Consider the following 20,498-nt stretch of genomic DNA (forward strand, 5'->3'; position numbering starts at 1 on the left):
ACGTATGTATTTTTACATGATTATGTATCTTAACTAGCTAATATAATAAAACTCATTGGTAACATTTAAAATATATTAAGACAAAATTATTAACATATTATCACTAATAAGATTCAATAAACAAATAATCAAAAATTATCCCTAATCACCTATTTATTAGGTATAAAATATGAAACATAAAAGGTAAACACGTTATAAATAAAGTAAAAGTAGTACTTGCTATAATAATAATCGTAAATTTAAGTAATTATAATATGATATTATACGTACTTTACGTATGCTACATATCTATAATACTTCACCTATAATACGTGTATATATTACATTCATGTTATACCTAAATGGCTAAATCGAGCGTGGACAAACCGTGACGGCTGATAGTGTGAACCCTTTCCGCTCAAATCGCCCTCGTGGTCAGCTACTACCGGCTGTGATACATAATATTAATATCTTATGACCAATACGGAAATATATTACTTAGCGATAAAATGCGTATAAGTTAACGTAATATTTTTAAACAGTATCGCATCTACTACGATTTGACGGTGTGTTTTGACGCGTGACCATAGTTGGGTACAAAAACGGTCGAATAAGGGAACTTTATATGCATTGGCTCATTTATAATATAATAGAGCCAAAATTTGATTTTGGGAATACAGACACAGAGTTGGCATTTGGGATTATTATTTTTAAAAACTAAATAAAATAAAATCATTAGTCAAAAATACCATGATTCACACAACAAGAATAATAAATAGAAGTATAAGTCAAGTATAAGTATAGTTCATACGTTGTATGTATTTCAATACTTACAATATAGATATGTGATAAAATGATAAAAGGTGTACGATAGCATTGTATAAATATATTATTTAAAATTCAACCGATACATACCAAGTAGGGTTGAGATAGTCCACACGTAGGTATAAGAGCTAATATGTATTTAGCATTTATTTGTCAATTAGTTTCACTTCACGGCTGTGGTATTTTCGATATTCGTTAAAAATGAAAAAAGTTCCAATTATGTTGGTTTTGATTGTTAGCATAACATGCGAACTTCAAAATGAAGAAAATAAATTGTTTACAGGTAAATTAATATATTTTAAAATTATAACATGTATAATATTATTAGTTATATTTATTATTTATATATTTAACAATATAATATAATATTATGTTTATAAATAATTGATTATAATAAAATTATAATGTAATTATTTATTGTATAGATTCGTACAGTAATTTGGGAATTCAGTATGAAGAGACAAATGATTGCATGAGTGGTGAACTCATTATCGATCAAAATCCTTCTAAAATACCGTAAATAAAAATAATAATTGTGAATAATTTTCATTATACCTATACGGGCTATACGTGTATATATATATATATATCCATTAGGTCACTAACGGATCCATCAAATACTATTGGATTCTTCCAACCTCAAGACATTGATCTAGCTGATCAATGTTTTCCTAAGCCAGTATGTGATTCCACAGCTAAATATAGAACTATAAATGGGAGTTGTAATAATTTATTATTTCCAATTTGGGGACAATCTAACTCGGCAAACATACGAATTATTCAAGCAGACTATTCGGATGGTACAATAAAAATAAACATATTTGTATTTAAATATTGTACTTATAATAAAAAAATTAATTACAAATTAAGGTAAAAACCAACCAAGAAAAGCAAAATCCGGTAAAAAATTACCAAACGCAAGAAAAATACGAACAACTTTGTTCCCAGACGTGGATAAACCTTCACCTAAGTATAATCTATTGTTTATGCAATTTGGTCAAACGGTTGCACATGATACTGAATTAATTCTTTCTAAAGCTTTAAGTAAGTTTTTAAAAATATCAACATACATTTAAGATTTTGAATGTAACTGAACATTATGTTTATGTTGTACATCCCACAGAAATATTACACTTAAAAGTATTAAAAAAAAAAAAAAAAAATATATATTTTGATATTAGGTTTTACTCAATATTATAATATATTAATTTAATATCGTTCACACTTTTTTTGAAGTTTTTTATTCGTAATTTATTTAAAAATTTAGTGTTGATTTCTTACTAAAAGATAATAATTTAATTTTTATTTAATTTAGTTCACGACGCTTTAACAAAAATAATTTTATTAATTGAAGATTCCTAAGTGTTAAAAAACCGACAAAATGTTTATATTATTGATATATAAATTACCATTTTTAGGATATTTTATTATAAAATAATTCACCAATGGCCAATTACATTTGATTATTTCAAGTTAAGAATAGAAAATCTGTAAAATTTAATTCAGAGATTGAAACGTTTTCGAAATTTATTATACATTCTTCATTGTTTAAATATTTCATTAACCTAATCCAAATGACCGATATTAACAGACTATGCCAGTTTTCAAGTTAATGATTTTGATTTATTAATGTGTTATTATTCTTTAAAATCATGCAGACATTTTGCTGGAATTGTTAAAATCAGTCTTAACAAAAATAAAAACATCTAATTTTGAAGAACCATATCAGAAATGTGTTTATTTTTATAAATCATATTAAAACAATAAATATCATTTTATTTTTCTGGGAATTAAACCGAAAACAAAATCATAAAAGTCCCGACTACGGATTTAATTGATAGTTTATTCAATGTATTGTTAAATTATAATAATTAATTAATATTTATACCACCGTATTGCAAAAGAGAATGGTAGTCCACTAGAGTGTTGCAATCCAGATGGTTCCACACCAGAAAAACTACCTCAAGATTGTCTTCAAATTACAATTCCGCATGATGATCCTGATGGTCCAAAAAGACGATGTTTGTCCACTCCACGAGCCGCTGATACAGCAGATCTAGGTTGTCACATAAAACCAGTCAGACAAGTAAATATAAATTTGGACCCTTATCTCACCTAGGCACTTATGCAGTCTATGTTTGTTTATCGTGACCTGATAATAAAAAAAAATATTAAACGTATGTATTTCATTATTTTGTCAGCAAATTGGAGTTACCAGTTTCATTGACGCTTCATTATTATATGGTTCAGATGAAATCACAGCACATTCTTTGCGAACATTGTCTCATGGAAAACTTAAAAGACAATTGGGACCTAAAGGAAAATCATATTTACCCAACGTTAAACAAGCAACAAAAGAATGTAACGTGGTTAATGATGGGACTGTGTGCTACCGTTCCGGTAATTTATATTAAATTTATGTTGTTTGCTATAGGAATATTATTACTTAATTAAATGAAAGTGCTTTCATATTATCTTAATAATTAATGATTATTAAATCATGAAAATTAATATTGTTCACTTATAATATAATTTTAACTTTAATCATTGTAGTTTTAGATTCTGGTCGGAGTGGTGAATGTATTGATTTTACAAAATAATGTGTTATTATTTGTATCTGCCGTCACCTTTTAATACAAAAAACATTATTAAAATAAATAAAAACTAATAATATAATAAATGAAATATATTTCGGAAAAATATTATAATAACCGTAACACTAGATAATTATAATATATTATTTTAATAGCTATATAAAAAAAACCTATCATGAAATATACTTGACGATATAGGCTAACAAGCTGTTTCTGCTCAGATTTGTTTTTGTATACAATAATTTTATTGAATTCAAATTTAACATACCTAAAAGAGTAACTCACTCAATACCTAATGTACAGCAGAGCGGCACCCACTTGACTATCTACCTTATTTTATTTATTTATTTTTAGTAATAATTAAGGAAATACTATCATTTTTCAAATAAATAATAATTAGAATTGAAAGTTTCCGTTTAATATGTTTTAATTTTTGATCGTAACTAAAGTACTTAAATAAATATATTTTACTGACAACTATTAATTTCCTCCTAATTTTATTTTCATATAAATTATACATGCATGCAATTTAACTATTTAAATTGAATACCTATCGTGTAATGTTTAATCAAATTACTTAATTAAATACATCTTTAATAATTTAACATTTGAAATATATTTATCTAAGGTGATGTAAGAGTAAACCAACATCCCAATATAGCAGTTCAGACAATATCACTATTGAGACTTCATAACATGTTGTGCGATGATCTCAAAAAGATAAATCCCTCGTGGGACGACGAGCGGTTATATCAAGAAGCTAGGAAATTACTCATAGGAATGTATCAGCACGTGGTGTATAATGAATTCGTTCCTGGACTTCTAGGTATATCATAATAATTAATATTATAATACCTACCTAACTAATACAAAACAGCAATTAAAAATGTATTTTATATATTATTGCTTGTTACCTACTCATTAGATAGGTATATTTATAATATATTATTATAAAGTATGTTCAAATAAACTAATATACATTTAATTATTTTTATACATAATAAAATATATACAATAGAACATTGAGTATTGGATAATATCCGGTATATATTGCCGGACATCGCATCTCATCGAAACATTACTCGTAACATAATAATATATACTTACATATAAATAGTATTCAAAAATGTAAAAATTGAATATTTAAAAAAAAATCTATTTATATTTTAAGATAAGTTATTGTTTATTTAAAACATTTTAATTTCCTAAATGCTGTATAATAGGTACTTGGTACTATCTAATACAATATTATAATATACAAATTAATTTTAAATATTACGTAATATATTTAAAAATATCATAGGAAAAGATTATGCCAAAGCAAACAAATTATTACCATTAGAGAAAGGTTTTAATATGGATTACGATGAGTTTTTAAATCCAACTACTATAACCAGTTTTACCAGTGCTGCATACAGATCACTTCATAGCGAAATACAGGGATATATGGAGTAATGATAATATTAAAACTATTTTTTGTACTAATTTAAATTTACAGTACATATTATATGATTAATTGTTTTATAGTTTGGTCAATGAAGCTAGAAAGGTTACTTCAAAAATTCGTTTGAGTGATTTTTTCTTAAGAACTGACATAGTGCAAAGAGGAGACAATTATGATAGTTTTAATAGAGGTTTACTTAGTCAGATTTCACAAGACCAAGATCAATATTTCACAGCTGAGGTATGATAATTATTTATTGGTTATATTATTTTGTGTTCTCAAAGAAATTAAATTTACGTTACCTATTTCATTTATGAATAATAAGTATGGCACTGGTTATTATAATTTTTTGATTTAGGTTAGCGAATACCTATTTAGAGATCCGAATAAAACAGAAGGCTTCGATTTAGTCAGCTTTGACTTGGAACGTGGTAGAGATTTTGGAGAACCGTCATATAATAAATTTAGGCAATTGTGTGGATTGAGCGAAGCTAAAACTTTTGACGATTTTACTGATCAAATAACCAAAAAAGTAAATACCTACGTTAAAGAATTGTACATAACATAACACATCAACTATTACACTCGGAATTCATCGAATAACTATTAAACTAATCATTAATAAAAACATATTATTTTTGAAGAATGTTGATATCTTAGCTAACTTGTACGAGAATGTAGACGATGTAGACTTTTACGCCGCCGGTCTGTTAGAAGAACTGAAACCGGGATCTTCGTTAGGTCACACGTTTCAGTGTATTTCTGGAGAAATGTTTTTCAGATGGAAATTTGGCGATCGATTCTATTACGAATTTGGAAACCAAACAGGATCTTTTCGCTCGGGTAATGATTGACACTTTTGTTAGATATCTACTTATTATATTTAAAGCTTAATAACATTATTTTTACTCTCCGTAATATTATTAAATTGTTTAAAAAGATCAACTTGATGAAATACGAAAAACATCATTATCACTAATCATATGTATGACATCAGACATCCAATCTATACAACGCAATGCATTTGATGTAATCAGTAATCAGTGAGTATTTAATTTTATATATTACTTCTAGATAATTTAAATTTGGGTAAAACATAAATAAAAAATATTTTTAAATCAGAAATTTATCGTTTTTATAGAGTATGTTTTTTCTTGCTAGAGATGTAAAATGTCAAATTTAGAGATTTTAAGATTAAAATATACTATAGAAAAATATATAAACAATAAATATCTTACAAGCGCTTAAATATAATTTTCTCTATACTTAATTACTGTTTTATATTTATAATTTTTTACTTAGTAATTTAGTTTAAAAAAGGAAGTAAATACTGAGCTAAATGAATTACTAATATCCTATCTAATATTATAATATACAAATAAACGAAATGTCTTAATAAAAAATGAAACAAATGAAAAGTTTATGTAACAAAGGAAACCTGATATAGCAGTGGTTTTCAACCTATGCGTCGCGGCTCCCAGAGGCGTCGCCGGTTATTATCAAAGGAGCCACGTTCGCAATAGAAACTAAAAATAAAATTTCCGCGCATCAATACATATTGCATATTGCGTGTGTGCGACAGATCGGCCGTCGATAACCGTGTTTGCGATATCGAGTAATAGCATATTTCGATTACTATTTACAATTAGGTAGGTACTTAATGATTTGTCTCTAATCTAATCTATCAGTTGTAAAATTTTCCCGAGGACGATCAACAACAAAATTATATTAAAGATCTTTTTACTACTGATCTACCGTCAGAATTAACAATTACTGAACAAGAACAACTGATAGACTTGTATTCAGATTCAGTATCAAAATCCAAATTTGTATCATTATCTTTACCAGAATTTTGGATAGCTATGAAGAAGCAATACCCGATCGTAGCCAATAAAGCTATCAGGACTTTGATTCCATTTACTTCTTCATACTTATGTGAAACGGGTTTTTCGGCCTTAGTAGTTATCAAAAGTAAATACGGAGCAAAACTAAATACCGAAAAGGAAATGAGAATCGCACTATCAAAATTTACCCCACGATTTGATGATATAATGTAACAAAAACAAGAACAGCCGTCCCATTAAAAATAAAGTTGGATTAAAATTATTATAAATAATGTAAATTTGTTTATTTTAAATGTTCGTATGGGAGCAGTGTATTTTATTTCAAATTCAAAAGGAGCCGTGGACCCAAAAAGGTTGATAACCACTGTGATATAGTGATATGTTATATTCAATTATATATATATATAAAAAAAAAAAAAAAAAAAACAAAAATTCCGATAATGTTGCATGTAATAGCTACGAAAGCTAAGTACCTATCATTTAAATAATAACGTACTTATTGTCGTCAAACAAAGAGGTTAAAAAATAGTCAAATATTTTGACTATCAAAAATACAGTGTCTATATAATCTAGGTAATATTAATATTAAGAAACATAGGTAGGTTAGGTACCTGGTAGCTAATACTTACCTATGTAGAGTTATTTAAATTAAATATATCTGACAGATATTATCTGTAGTTAATATTATCATAATATTACAAAATATATACAATACAGTATAAAATAAGAAAAATATGAAATTATAGATCTTTAATCATTTTTATCGACTTATTTTTTTTTTTTTCAGAAATAAATTGGTACCTTGCAGTTCCCTACCAAAACTCAATTTGAATCCTTGGAAAGAATCTTAATATATGCCTAATATTGTAGTGTTTATATACTGGCTGTCTTTTGTAATAAATTAATAATTGTGTACAAAGTATTAATATTGTTGGAATTCAATACCTAATTGTAGCAGTCAGTAAAACAAAATAATTCTAACCTAACCTTACTATACTGTTTTTATTTTAATACCTTTATGTTTTCATATTCTTGGATATAATTTTATATTCCTATTGTAATTTAAAATTTAACTAACACTCAGAATATGGGTCAAGAACATGTTAACCATTTATTTATATATATATATATGACAGCAGTGACACCGAACTCCTGTGTCCAGTGACACCTGTATCCTGTTACAGGTCGGGCGGCCGCTCGACCAATTTTATTGGGTGGTAGGTGATGCCCACATTGTTTTATAATTTCAGGGAATTAAAATGGGTTAAAACTCTATTTAGATACCTAATTGTTGGGTTTTGTATTAAAATCCGGATAAAAATATTATGCAGTGCTTGATTTGGAAAAAAACTAGAAGGGGGACTCACTGGATGTTGGATGAACGAGCGTTTCACACAAAATTCAATGTCACATTACTGTGGGGTGCAAAGCCCCCACATCCCCTTCAGCCACCCGTAATCCCCAAAAATCATTATATTTATTATATAAAAATATTTTAAAATAAAGAAACACTTATTTATTTGTTACACATCATCCAATGACATTAAAATTAAAATTACGATTTATAAAGATACATAACAAGTTATTAATAACTCATCAATATACCTACAAAAACGAATCATGTATTACTACATATATACACCCATGTACATGAATACAGTATTGTGCGACACAAACGTCGTCGAGAAACACTTTAACGGTATACAGCACAACCCGTGGTTGAAGATATATGACATAAAAATTAAGCCACCGAGAACAACAAAAAAAATATAAATACGATAAAATGCAATTTATTGAATCAAAAAAACAGTATTGTACATCGACAAATAGGCTTCGAATCAAATGTATATTATATACGTGGACATTTAATCAATAACAATAGAATAAATATCTCGTACGTCGATCGGCGTCCGCGATCCTATGCGCGAAAATAGAAAAGAACGAAGAAAAACGCCCGGGAGACTGTCGTCAGCGGTCGTATTCGTTTCCGCGATCGCGACCGCTACAAACGCAAATGGCAAAAAAATCGTATATACGCACGGCTTTTTAAAAGACGCAAATTACGCAAATATGAAAATAACGGGTTGGAAAAAATCCTGGAAAAGTCTTTAAATCCCGTGAAAAGTTTGTACATAATAAATAATTGTTTGGTATTTTAACTTTTAATTTGTTGTCCAAGAGCGGGAAGTTTCCGGTTCGGTGTGGGTGGGGGTGCACGGATAAGGTTCTAGATTCTTCTTTTTCTTTTTATTATTCTTATTCCTAATCGTATTATTATTATTATTAATATTACTATTTTTATTATTGTTATAATTATTTTATTCTTAAAATAACTTTTATTTAAATTGTGCGTTTATCGGCGATTGCACTATTGGGGTTTCGACGGTTTCTTCTTATCTGTCACAAAACACGAATCGGCCCTGCATATTGTGTAATCGCTAATGGATCGGGTATAAAAGGCCCGGCGAAACGAGCAGCAATGACATTCACCGTCTGTCCTCCGTCGTAGCAAGACCCACCCCGGGCAAACTTGCGCGATTAGAGAAGGCATGAGGTATCTACATTTTTTGTCAAAGATTTTTTGATATTTAACATATTATGTTGCCTCTTTGCCTGCACATTATATTGCTTGTACTCGTATTATTAATTAGTGATTTTATTAATACTTCTGCGAATTTCTAGCATTTCCCTAACTCAAGCTCTGGTGTGCACAAACAAAATTCGACCTTGGTCTTGTTCCGTGACCTATAATATAAGTCTGACACCGTACGGGCAGTGCGTTAGAGGTTGGTTTGTTGCGTTTGCACACTGTTCATCACATTATATTTGCATATTTTATTTTTTCTGTTCTCGTGTTATGCGATAAACAGTCATTCGTAGGAATACGTTATTCGTAAGCGTTCAAGTATGTTTGTAAAACCTCGTTTCCCTGTACGTTATCGCAGAGCTATGGCGGGTTACGTTCCGCAGAAATGGCAAGTCGCGCATACGTCGGATCTAGCGAGCAGATGATACAGTTCCAGTGACTCGTCAGAGTTCCGCGTTACGGATGTAATGCTCTCGTTTGAGCTGCCCGTCTCGTGTGCCGCTGTAATGATCTGACAACGCGTGCGATTCGATTCTGATCCGATTATTCGGTGGCTGTGACGTCGTTGAAAGACATACGAATCTGTTCGAAACATTGTACACATTACAAAAACGTTAAGTGTTTTTTTTTTTTTTTTTTTAGTGTTTTACGTAAAATAATTGTCTATTATACCAGTTTTTTTTAGTAATACATAAATCCATGTTCATTTAGTTGAGTTTATTATTTATAAGCACCTAGTTATGAATATTTTTTTTTTTTATAGACTTCCTACAAAAAAATGAGCAATTCACTGAACTGTGGCCAGTCACTGTTAAAAGTGAATTAGTGTAAAATTTGTTGAAAAAACACTTATAGATTCAACATCTTCTTATATATATTTAATAATAATAAAACGTGAAAATAGTCACGTTCACAATATCTAGGATGGCAGCGGTCGCATAGAAAAAGGTCTAGGTGTGGTCGCCGCAGCCTAGCGATTGATTATATTAATTACCCATTGTTATTAACCATTTTTTTTTTTTTTTTTTTTTTAGTCGATACAAATACACCAATATTATGGCTATAGATTATAGGTATATTTTGCATCAGAAAAAACTGATGATTTACAAATTCACTACAACAAATGTTGGGTTTCCAGCGTTCTGTTTCAAATACATAGAAGCGGTATGCTAAAAAAAAAAAAAATTCTACTTGAACAAAAAGAAATAAGGAAAGCTAAAAAGTTGCGGAAAACTTTTAGAAATTACAAATAAGAACAGTACTCAAAGAAAGATCAATAATGTTTATGAAAATAAAAATTGAAAATGTTTGAAAAATATTTTTAGAACGAAATTAAATTTAAAAAATAAAAATAATATTAAGAAATAAGCAGTTTAATAGGTATATAGTTTATTAGTTCCTTATATTTATTAAAATAAAATTATTAAACATTTAGCCAGTATATTATTTTATTAATATATAATATAAATCTATATGCTATTATATAAAATTGTAGGGGTTTTTCTACGACCGCGCTAACCGAGAAAACTACTGAACCGATTTGGCTGAAATTTTTTACTGTTATACCCGACACTCTCCTGAAGGTTTTAGTACCACTTTTGTCAATAAAAAAAAAGTATAAAGTTCATAAAAAATTGAAAACAATTGTACCTATATGTGCGGCACGGAGGCCCGCGGCTATGTGCAACCTGACCTTTTTGTTCGTCAAATTGTATTGTGTTTGATATCGGCGTGTATAAATGAATAATATTGTTCCGAGAAGTTTATCGCACGTACACCGATAACATGTATATCCAATATTCGTATTAATCTATACTATTAAGTATATATTATTATATTATTATTATGTACGTTGGTGTAAATCTTCGTACAGAGTGCTTTTCACATGGACAATTATACGTGGGATTTTCTCGAACTGGGAACCCGAATCATATTATGATTTTAATTTCAACAGGAGACAAAAAAAAAAAAAAACGTCACATACTCAGGAGTCTTATAAAATTCTTTATCAACCATAAATTACTCAACATTTCTTTTTTATCTGTATTTATTTTTAATAAAAATATATTTATCATTCCGCTAGAAAAATTTCAATCCGTTTTCATTAACCGTTTTTTATATTTATTTGCCGATCACATTAAACAATAATATTTGAATAAAAAATTCTACATATCATGGTCCGAAGGCAAAATAAACAATCAATCACGGGCTAAGTCGTGACCGGGTCGGCTATTATAACATAAAATATGAATAAATAGTTTGCGTTTTATATTATGTCTATAGCGAATATACGATAATACGAAATATTAAATAATACTAACTACTAAAGTACTACAAGTATTTATTGGGTATAGCCAGTTGCGTAGCAATAAGGGTACGGGTGCATAGCGAAGTGTGCTTGTGAAAGTAGTATATTTATTCTATCTTCAAAACGACTGTTTTTTCATTATACATGACACATTGTTTATTTATACATACTAATACATTACGTGTAAATTTAACTATGAAATTATGAAAATGCCAAATTGTTCCATCAGTGTCATTAATGTTGTTCCATTAATTATTATTATTAACGTGTACATTACTTAAATTTTTTCAATTTTTTTAATTGTTAAAAATACACTTTTTTCCAAAATTTTCTTACTCTTTTAAAAAAGACATACAATAATTTTTTTTTTAACGTCAACAAGTTGCTATGGTTATGAATTATTAATAAAATAATTCATATTGTATAGTAACTAATAATATGTATAGCTAATAATGCCTGTATTTAAAGCTAAAATGATCAAATATAATAAATAAATTTAATAATAATTAACAATACGTTATGTTTGTATTATTGTTTGTATATTACTCGGCTTGTCCGGCGCACTGTACAGACAATTTGACTACATCTATGCGTGGAGCAAAACATTATTAATGATATAATATTATATTATTATAATGTCTAGTCGAAGTTTTTTAATACACTATCTGCAGATTTTGTACCTCGACACTCGGTGTAAGTATACCGTTAGCCGCAGCCGCAAGGATAAAATAATATATAGCTAGCTTAATGAATATTTCTAGTTGCAAGTCTTTCGAAAAAGAATGTCTTATGACATATGTAATAATATTTTTGTTGTTTGAAGATTTAAATCGTTTAAACATTTTATAAGTTTTAAAAAAATAACTATTGTGTCGCGAATATACCATGTTTTAGGGAAATTTCAACTAATTGCAACTTGCATTATGCAGGCAGCAGCCGAGTAGGTTAACAATGTATATAGATAACTGTGTAAAATGTAACAAGTATATGTCGTAATTTTATTGTTGTATGTATGTGTTGCATCCACTTGATGAAATTGTCTATTTCGTGAACTGCATAACTTTTTGTGAAATGGATACTAAAATTTCATATCGTATAATTATTGTTTTCATCAAATAGCCACCCACTTTTTGAAACAAAATGTAATGTACAATTATATAATTATATAGTCATAACATCGTACGGCCATTAATTGTAATAATACATAAATCGTGTACCTATCACAATATTTATATTATTATTATCAATATTATATAATAATATGAATATTGTGATAATATAATATGGTTTATGTATTATTGCAACCAATGACAGTATTGTAATACTACGTTTTGTTAATATAATATTGTAATATTTTGTTTCACCAAATAGATGGTCATTCGATGAAAAAAATTACACGACATGAAATTCAACAGCCGAGTAGGTTAATAATATGTATCTGTGTAAAATATAATATGTATATATTGTAATTGTTGTAATGTTGTATGCGTATAATATAATTTATATTAGCACACGATGTAGATGATTATAAATCAGACAGTGCGCTGATTGAGTGACGTATTGGTACACTCAAAACCGTAATATTATATTACATCGTTTTGGTGCGTTTAATGTATAACCGCATCAGTTTCGTTTCGAACATCTATGGTTTAATTCACTATTGCCGGACGACGCATCACACCGAAATCGCCCAATATCATTACGTATAACTAGTCGCCGAACAGGACGACTGACACACGCGGAGAAAATGCTGCAATAAGTAAACTACTCATGTCGGTATAAGTCAACTACGCGCGTTATTCGGCCACCCGCGAACGTTAACGACACTACCCCAGTGCCGTGTTAAGGTTTAATGCCACCAGAGGCACACATATTTTGCTACCTCATAGCCCCCCCCCCACACACACACACAAAACAAATCATTAAAAAAATGGTATAATATACTGATTAAATGAATACAGTAAAGATACTTTGTCGCATCAATGCATCATTACTTTTTGGACAAAATATCTGTGTTGAGTACAAGTATTTATCATTTATATTACCTGTATAATCGATTACATACAATATAATTGAATCAATCATATAAAATATAATTTATATTATGTTTATTTGCTATGGAAACTAATAAAAACGACTAAGGCTACAAAAATATGCTGTAAAGGCTATAATGCTGTCAAGATCAACATGTAAATTAAATTTTATGTGTAGACTGTAGAAAACAATTGATAATTTCAAAACGTATCTAATATATTAAATTTAAAGCATTATGATAAATTAATACAATTTAACATACCTAACAACAAAAAAATTATTAAATTTTATTCTGAAAAATAATATAAAATATAAACCGTAGAAATAAATAACAGTGCTTATGTATACTGTTGCTAATGACGATCATAGATAATTTTTTACTCTCTTCAATACAGAAAAGAATAATGTAATTTGTAGTATGACAACGAACGGTTTACTGTCCAGTGTCCACCGACTGTAATAATATAGTGACAATTCCGTTATTTGTAAGTGATTTTTAAAAATAAACTAATAATTCGGCACAGTTGTAAAAATGAAAACGCGCGCTTGCGTCGTAATTACTATAACTCGTTCTTGTATTTTCACGAATTCACAATAATGTGGGCACGCCGCACGCCAATACTCATCATGAACCATTTAAAGGTAATAGTATAATAACATAACTACAATAACTGTAGAATCTACAGTGTAGATACGTCAATCCACTCAAACCTCGTCCACCGGGTTTCGGCTGCGTACGTGTAGGTATTGAATTCATTTGAATTTAACTTATTATCTCTGTGTGATATGTTTCATATAATATTTTGATATTTATAAAATGTTTAATCGCAGATTGAGAAATGTACATATTACGAAAAAACAAAAAAAATGTATGAAAATCCGTACACGAATGCAGCCCATGAAATATTTTAAAATTTGCGCCGGGGCAAATGTCCACTTTGCCCCCCCCCCCGTTAAACGCGTCTCTGACAGTACCAAATATTACGACGACAGCGACACGTTACGACGGCGGCGGAGATTTTTCACCGGTCTGCGTTGCGGTGGTCAACGGCGATCGCATTCAAATTACCGGCCGGTGAGGCGAGTGCCCGATTGATAGGTACGTATACACACAGCGTTCCGAGCGCGTGCCGGTGTCTATGCAAATTAAAATGCTCCGTTTAGTCCGTGACACGATGTCAGTGATGTGTCTCATCACAGTATTTCGATGTATAATAAATAATTATATTGTCGTCACCACGGCCACAGTCGGTATAATATTGTATGGATCTCGTCCCGTGCCACCGCAATTATAGGACGTCGTCGCTGCACTCAACAAACACACGCCGACCATCGTTTGTGTGTTTCCGTATCACTCGATATATGTTTTTTTTTTTTTTTTGCTTTCACAATGTCTTGTTGAGACGTCTCCGACACCGACATCGTATTTTTGTACGGTCGCAAAACACCATTTGCCATTTGAGCCGGCTGCTTAATCGGTCATTGCCGTATTGCTTGCGACGCGTAAACGTCCGTACACCGGGAAGTTTTTACCTCTACGCGCGTCCGAGTGTGCCACCGCTTCGTGGCGACCTACTCGACGTTAAACGCTTTAGTACGTCAACTCTTCTACCGTTTATCGTTTATACGTGCAATGCAGTACGGTCTCTTACTGTACTGTTTTCCATAACGTGTTTCTTGTCTAAAAAGCCGTCGCTCGCATTGTTACGTAACGATTAATTGTCGAGCTTTCGTAATTCAGTGACGATCGCCATGACAACTGTATTGGTGCCGTTAAGGCAGCATCGTTGTTTACTCCGGTAACGCTAGCCACCGTATAGCCGTCGAGCCGTGCGATTGTAAAAGGCGTATGCCGTCGCCTGGCCATCGGAAGCTCTTACTACGCCTTTGTTGCAATAAGGCGGGCCGCACACCAGAGAAATTATAAACACGAAACTTGTAACATGAAACACGAAACTATAATTGCATGAAACCAGCCGATATATTTGCATGGGGAAACACACACCGAGTTTCATGCAACTATTTTTATTTATAGTTTACGAAATTGATAACAAGAAATTTGTTATTCTGGTTTCATTGTTTCAGTTTCATGAACATTTTCACACAGTCATGCACGTTTTTAGTTTTTACTGAGTGAATTATACTCATATAATTTGATTTATAAACTTATTTACTATTCAATATTTTTATATTAATATTAATATTTATTATTAATATAATAATACTTAAAATACTAGTGCTAGTTTAAAAAACAATATTTTTTTCGAATTTTTCGACATACTGAAATAAAGTAAGTTAGTAAAAACATATTTTTTAAACTAATCAATAAAACAAAATCATACTTTAAATTATACTTTATATACTTATTTATTTATATTCATATATTTTTTGTTCAACATATTCTGTAGTTAATTAAAAATGCCGAAAAAAGAAGATCCTGTCTTTAATACACTATTAGTTGAAGCAGTAGAAAAATATCCATGTTTGTACAATTATAATTTAAACGAATATAGCAAACGTGAGTCAACCCAACATTTTGAAAACTAATCATATTTCGTTTATTCTATAGTTTCATTGTTTAAGTTTCTTCAATATACAGATCAACGTGAAACTAGTTTCTGAAACCGATTGCATATAAAAAGTTTCGTGTTTATAATTTCTCTGGTGTGCGGCCCGCCTAATATAATCGAACGTGCGACACCCGCAAACGGCGAAAACTCGTCACACAACGGGGTGACTGAGAACGTGCGTTGGTGACTTATCGCCAGACTCCGTGCCCCCTCTTTCTCGTACCCCCGAATCCCGATCCTGCATCGTTGCCGTCCTATCCGATGGTTTCAGCTAAGAACCACAATTTTATGTACGTCGTCGGTTCGTCAACTACTGCGTGCAACTTCAATCCACGAATTCATCATATTATTATTGATGACTTTATTAATAATAACAGTGAATATGATTTCATTGATATACACAAATATATTTATGTCAGTGGCGGATACGAGGGTGGGGGGCGATAGTTGATATTTTTGATAGAACTAATAACAAATAGAGCATTACAGTTGGTGAAATAATGCAAAAAATTAGCCTCCAACAAATTACAGGTTATATTATTAAAATAGGTATTTTAATTTTTTTAAATTTGCCTCCCCTCCTTGAGTGACCTCTAAATCCGCAACTGATTTATGTGTGATTGTTAGTCATAATATGAAACATTTTACACCTGATGAACTTGAGAATCTTTATTTTTAATAAGAAGTGATGAAAATTGATTATATTTTTATTGAAATCATTATTTTTTACGTTTTTTTCTACTGTAATATACATCATATATAAATGATGATTTATTTTATTAAAATTATAATATTTTTATATGAATAATGAAGTTATAATATTTTATGTATTAATAGAACAAGTAGTATAAACAATATATATATTGTATGTTTATTTTTAATAAACACATAAAAAGTATATTTGGACAATATTGTATTTATCTATACTGTGTGTGTTACCTGCACTTACAAGGTATAATCAAATGACGGGGTTAGGTTCAAAATATTGAAACACAATACACATTAACATGTAATAACAAAGTTATTTTCATATAAATATATTTGCAAAAAATATTTATAACATCATAATTTTCTAAAACAAAAAAGTGAATAAATCTCCTTTTAGACATAATATTAACAATCAATTTTAAAGTGTCTGAGCGTAGGTATGTATTCTATCAGATTGTACTATCTATTTGTCATCTTGTCAGTTGAAGCATACTTTGTTGGATTTGATGGTTTGAATGATTCGATACAAATATTTTCCCTACACAGATTAAACTTGTTTTTTTAATCATCATTGAAAAGACAATTCAAATGATCATTGAATGTCATGTGATTAAAAACCACACGAGATATGATGCCTTCCGCTTTAATTTTTTCCTTATCTCATAAAATTTAAGCATAGGATTTTGCTCGGGGTGCAACAAAGTCTCTCATTATACATCCATCAGTTTCATCAGAAAAAAGTCTGAAAATCTTCTTCCTCTTATCAATGTAACATGGATAGTTACAGTTCACGGGGTAGATTTGCTGTGTTCATTCGGTCGAGCAAATTAGAATTATTCACCAAATCATTGTAAAAGTCGTCAGTCTGGATATAATATACTAAAGAATCCAAAATAAAGAAAATTTCTTATATATTTAATATATGAATAAGGTAATAATAGTAATAATAATGATAATGATAATTTACCTGTACTTATGTACATGGCTTGATTTTGTCGTTATAATGTTTCTGTGTCTTACTTATGTCTAGTACTGCAAAACCTATAAAAAGAAATAATAAAGAAATTAATAACTCTAAGAAAAAAAATTAATTGTCTGTGTAAGTTAATAGTTACCTATATATATTGGTTTGCAGAACTTGATAATTTTATTTTCCAGCAAAATAACAGCTAGGTTTTTGCTGTATGTGGTGCAATGTTTATTCAGAAGTTTTTGTTATCTTTTTAAGCATGAAACTAGTTGCATCTTAATACATTTCCTCATAGATTCCATGGTTTTCTCAAAAACTGCCCGCCTGTACAAGTTATTGTAGTTTTGATAAACTATCTACGATTTAGGCTATTTCATGTCATAATCTAGGGTATTTTCATTATTAGCTTTAACGTATCTCCTGCTAGCTTGTTGTGTGCCCACCGCAGATGAGTTTTCAAAAAATAATTGCATATCAAATTCGGTGAGTAACTCTAGTTTGATGTTAGTATATTTTAACATGCAGTCGAAACTGAATCTTGAAGCGGTATAATAGTAAACAGGATCCAAATTGTATGTTGAAATGCACATGTCACTGAGGTTTTCAAATACATCAGTCAATAGTAAAACATCGATTTTGAGATAAAGGTCACTATATTCTCCGAGATTTTTACATTTAAAATGATTCCATACAGTGTTGTATTCATTATGGTCTTCTTCTATATTAGATTCTGTTAGTGTACTATAAAAATCACTTATTCCTAGTAAATTCATTTCTTCGAGCTTATTCCAACTAACAGTATATTCATAAGGGTATACACCTTTACGAGTAATGAGCTGCATATCTGCGGTAAAAGTGTTTTGCTGTCTCTTTGAACTTCTCGAACCCAGGTGTTATTAAATTGTCTGCAAGTGTTGATAGTTTCGATACCATGAAACAGCACGAGTCTATAAATTTTATTAAAAAGTTCTCGGTCACGTGTTTTGAAAATTAATTTTTCTTCACTATTTGGGTTAACCGGAATAGTTTTGGAATCGTAACCCAACTTGGTTACGATAAAATGTGTAAAATGCATGGTATGAAATTCGGTATTTGAAGCTTAAGGTTGCAGGTATTACACAATGATGTTTGTCTGAATTTGCTCTATAAGTGACAGTGATCTCTCACTTTATTATTTTTGATGGAAAAATTACATTTACACAAATTGCATGAGTCTGTCACCTCGTGAGCTGTTTCCTCTTCGTTGGTCATTATGATGTGTTTTTTTGTTTTATCAAGCAACTCTTCTTGCGATTTTTGTCACTTCATTCACGAATCTTTTGGCTATGTCTTGACAAGACTCATTACCAAGGAAAATAACGGATTCTTGTGGTAAATTGAACTCTTCCAGCAGTTCCGCGGAAACGTTTTCTGTAGCCTTTACGACAAACCCGTAGCATTCGTAGTTCATGAGTTAAACGAATCTATTGTTTAGTGTTTAGCATGTATTATCAGATTAGAATAATTGAAAGATAGAAAAATCATGACAAAATGTATTTTGTCATGAAAAATATATTAAAAATGTGTTATCTGTAGTTGATTCTAAATTATAATATTTGATAACAAGATAACCAATGATAATGTGTATTGCAAGTTGCCTATATTGTTTAATTAATACATGTTTCTAGGATTGGCGATTTGTCTATATAAAAGTCGTTTGATTTTTACATGTAAATTTAAGGGGAGGATACATTTAACAGAGAACAACAGTAGAACAACCTACTTGTATGATTATTTACTTATTCAATTTTAATGTTTATTTTGTTATATAAATGGTTATATTAAAAAAAAATTTTTTGTATATTTATTAAAAAAGTTCTACTTTTCAAAAACATCCTCCCCGCCAAAAAAAATAATACCACATACGTCCCTGCACGAAATCATCATATTAATAACGATAATATTATTATCGCTGACTAATAATAAAAGTGAGACAATAAATTCGATTTCATTGATGTTGGCTGATTCGTAGTCTGCAGATATTTTAAAATAAATTCTTCTTGTATAGTGTTTGACGTCTAAACTCTGAATTGCAAATGAACTAAATTGGAGTTTTGTGTTTTGTCGAACACTGTCTCCCCGAAAACGAGTAGGTACAACGTTGTTTATTACTAGCCAGTAAGTTCAGTGTGCGTACGCGCATCACAACATACATTTTTTTAAACAGCAACAGGTGTTTTGAATGCCAAATTCAGATAAACCAATTTTTTTTAAGTCATTTCGACCTTTTAACTATGGCTCTAAAACCAAAATTGACCGAATGACAACAAACAAATGTTTTGATTTAAATCATTGAATTTTTCGATGACTATCCTGATTTGACAAATTTCTGTGCGATTTTGCATATTTATTTTACTCAAAATAATATGTTTATAGACATTAAATAAATTATTTTTAAGACTTTATTTGACTTGAAATAAACATTTATCTCAAGTTTTGTTTTATGTAGGTGCTATGAATAGTGTAAACAAATTGACACAACAATACAACCTTTATTGTAATTTCCATTAATCATCTAAAATATAAATTAATATTTAATACCAAACCTACCTATCTTACAAATTATTCAAAATTTAGCACATCATTCACAGCTTTT

General features: G+C 29.8%; 1 protein-coding gene and 1 long non-coding RNA gene across 2 annotated transcripts; one reads left to right on the forward strand and one right to left on the reverse strand.

The window, feature by feature from the left end:
* Nucleotides 1-970: 970 nt before the first annotated feature.
* Nucleotides 971-7,677, forward strand: LOC113551359 (peroxidase-like). Its single transcript, XM_026953563.2, has 13 exons — nucleotides 971-1,087; nucleotides 1,230-1,320; nucleotides 1,402-1,604; nucleotides 1,675-1,848; nucleotides 2,709-2,890; nucleotides 3,006-3,204; nucleotides 4,027-4,224; nucleotides 4,702-4,849; nucleotides 4,926-5,082; nucleotides 5,201-5,374; nucleotides 5,487-5,685; nucleotides 5,783-5,885; nucleotides 7,474-7,677. Exons 1-13 carry the CDS (start codon nucleotides 1,006-1,008, stop codon nucleotides 7,535-7,537), a joined length of 1,974 nt encoding a protein of 657 aa, XP_026809364.1. The 5' UTR covers nucleotides 971-1,005; the 3' UTR covers nucleotides 7,538-7,677.
* A 9,592-nt stretch (nucleotides 7,678-17,269) lies between these two features.
* Nucleotides 17,270-19,406, reverse strand: LOC113553904. The gene is made up of 3 exons (XR_003405221.1): nucleotides 18,009-19,406; nucleotides 17,861-17,934; nucleotides 17,270-17,772 (listed from the first exon to the last, which is right to left on the reverse strand). It is a non-coding gene; the product is annotated as an uncharacterized LOC113553904 (long non-coding RNA).
* Nucleotides 19,407-20,498: the final 1,092 nt, after the last annotated feature.

The sequence above is a fragment of the Rhopalosiphum maidis genome, chromosome 2 (genome assembly GCF_003676215.2).
Source record: "Rhopalosiphum maidis isolate BTI-1 chromosome 2, ASM367621v3, whole genome shotgun sequence".
Lineage (NCBI taxonomy): Eukaryota > Metazoa > Arthropoda > Insecta > Hemiptera > Aphididae > Rhopalosiphum > Rhopalosiphum maidis.